The 2,434-nt window shown below is 46.6% G+C and overlaps 2 protein-coding genes across 2 annotated transcripts; one reads left to right on the top strand and one right to left on the bottom strand.

Moving 5' to 3' along the window:
- Window positions 1-783: 783 nt before the first annotated feature.
- Window positions 784-1,083, top strand: PPTG_19953 (hypothetical protein; the record flags this gene model as incomplete). The annotated part of the gene is made up of 1 exon (XM_008918576.1): window positions 784-1,083. The coding sequence occupies one exon, from the start codon at window positions 784-786 to the stop codon at window positions 1,081-1,083; it is 300 nt and encodes a 99-aa protein (XP_008916824.1).
- Window positions 1,084-1,657: 574 nt separating this feature from the next.
- On the bottom strand, window positions 1,658-1,927 carry PPTG_24797 (hypothetical protein; the record flags this gene model as incomplete). Its single annotated transcript, XM_008918575.1, has 1 exon — window positions 1,658-1,927. The coding sequence occupies one exon, from the start codon at window positions 1,925-1,927 to the stop codon at window positions 1,658-1,660; it is 270 nt and encodes an 89-aa protein (XP_008916823.1).
- Between the last annotated feature and the right edge of the window lie 507 nt (window positions 1,928-2,434).

The following is a 2,434-nucleotide window of genomic DNA, read 5'->3' as shown; positions in this document are numbered from 1 at the left end:
ACGCTTCCTCATACACGTTCGCTAACGTGTAAGCCGAAGTAGTGGGCACACAGCGAGCCCATTACAAATACTAAATGGAAAAAGCAGAATGTTGAAGTCACTAGATTCAATGAATGGTCAACACCGCACGCTTTTAATATCTGGAATCGAGTGACCGCTCTATGTTTCTTGCGCGAGACCATGCGGACTCACATTAGCTCGTGGTCTCACTTGAGCTCGTAGTCTCAAATTACACCATGTTGGTTTACTTGTGTACCATGTGAGTACAATGAGATTTGTAATTTGCGTTGCTTAAGCCATGCCAATGGGACCGATCGTCATAGGTACTAGTGACACTCTAGCATCTACACCAAAGCAAACAAGGGGTCAGGAGCACGACAAACACCAGCCACACCCTCCTAAGAAGCGTGTAAGTGTGGGTCAAGTGCCAGAGGATACCTCCCAGCGACGTATAGACGTCTCAAGATACAGCCGCAACGCAGTACACAAAAACGTTCAAACTACGAATTTGACTAGGGATGAAGTTGAACAGGCTTGCAAGGTGCTACCAGAAATGTGGTCAAAAATGGAGAAGGACAAGGGACAGATCAGCAAGAAGACGCAGACGACTCGATATAAGCTGAGTCCCTCCCAGACCTATTTGCTAGCGAAGAAATTTTTAGCGGCAAGAAGCAAGGGCAAAAGGGCGGTGAAATACGACGAGATAGTGAAGACCAAGAATTCCTCGCGTTCCTTTTTTAGCACCCGGAGCGCCTACATGCACAGGGCAGGTATGTCGTTGTGATGATGAGGATGGCTTTGCAGCAGCAGCAAGTTATATACTGTGGTCGTGGGAAGACAAGAGGATATTTGGAGCAAGAACTCGCTAACAGAGATGTCGAACACGAACTGGAGATTGCCAAGTTGAAGGCCGAAATTCAGCGGTTGAGCCAAGCCCATCCTACCTACTCGGCCAAGGAAACACAGACTGTGGATATAGGCGGTTTGGACAAGAAAGGAGACGTGCTGGCTAAAACGAAGGCCGATTTGAAGAAGAAAGAATCGGCGTTGAGCAAGAGAGAAGACGAACTAAAGGAGAAATAGTAGATGCAAGAGGATTCCCAGACAAAAATGCTACAGCAAATCAAGCTACGGGTGGACAATCTCTGCGATCGCGACATGGATTTGGGGGAATGATAGTTCTACGGCGAGGCTGGAGGCACAGCAGTCAAGTCGAGCTATTCCGTGATATCTGGCAAGTTCACTTCGCCAGTAATATAGACGACTACTGTGAATCAAAGTAATGTCTATATTGGTTTTAACATGTTGTGGTGACATGTACTTGCTATGTTCTATGCTTTCTGAAGACGAACTAATGCGTTACATCTAGCTGTCACCTTGCCTCCAGCTGGTAGAGGTACTCGTGAATACTGTTGCGCAGATTTAGGAAGCTGCGGTGGTTCATCGCGAGAATGTCTCCATCGTGACAGATTCAATTCCGCTGATGAGCATAATCAACAAAGGTCATATATAGCCACTCAGCCGCGGCGTGGTCGTATCTCTCGACCCTCTCGGTTATGAATCGACCCCTTTCAGCCCTTGTAGATTGATCAACTGTAAAGCATATTAATACAAATATTCATTAGTGACTCGACAAATGAAAGAAACAGATGAGCAATTACAGTTGGGAACGTGAAGTCTGACTAACGAAATCGTCGATCCGCCTTTCGGTCGAGCAACACGCTTCCAAGACTTTCAGCTTCAGCTCAAGCATAATAACATCCCGTTCAAGACCCTCGGCGTATTTCTGTTGACCATCCAACTTGCCAGATATCTCTGAAAACGCTCGGCTTGACCGCTGTGCCTCCAGCCGCGCCGTAACGTAATTTTCCAAATCCACATCGCGATCACAAAGCGTGTCCACCCGTAGCTTGATTTGCTGTAGCATTTTTGCCTAGAAATCATTTTGAAGCAGCTCATCTCACTCAATTCGCCTTCTTTCTCGCTTAACCTGATTCCCTTTTCGATGGTTTCTCTAATTTACAAGACGATAAGTGTGTTACACAACACAGTATCACGAGGGATAACCTAGGGACTACAATTCGGTCAATTCTAGAGGAGGCTGGATTATGGCAGAGCCATACAACCTTACAGCAAGCTGAGACTTCGTCTGATCCTACAAGCATTGCTCATCATTGGCAATCGGATGGGAAGTTTCATCAAATGCCGGAGGCATTTATCTTTCCGCAGCTAGACGCGGTCAGTGTAAGGCGTCTTTGGTGGCTTGGAAATCCCGCAGCTGGTAACCCCCCTTTTAGAGGTCTACAGCTGTAACGGGGTACAAACCTTAAGTGTACCCAAGTTACATGAAGAGTGACCAGGCACTCTTGTAATACCTGGTACATGGTACCAGGGCTCTAGGAGCCAATCATTGCATATCTACATAGCTTCATTA

The sequence above is a fragment of the Phytophthora parasitica genome, assembly GCF_000247585.1.
Source record: "Phytophthora parasitica INRA-310 unplaced genomic scaffold supercont2.234, whole genome shotgun sequence".
NCBI lineage: Eukaryota > Oomycota > Peronosporomycetes > Peronosporales > Peronosporaceae > Phytophthora > Phytophthora nicotianae.
This window is presented reverse-complemented; position numbering and strand designations above follow the sequence as displayed.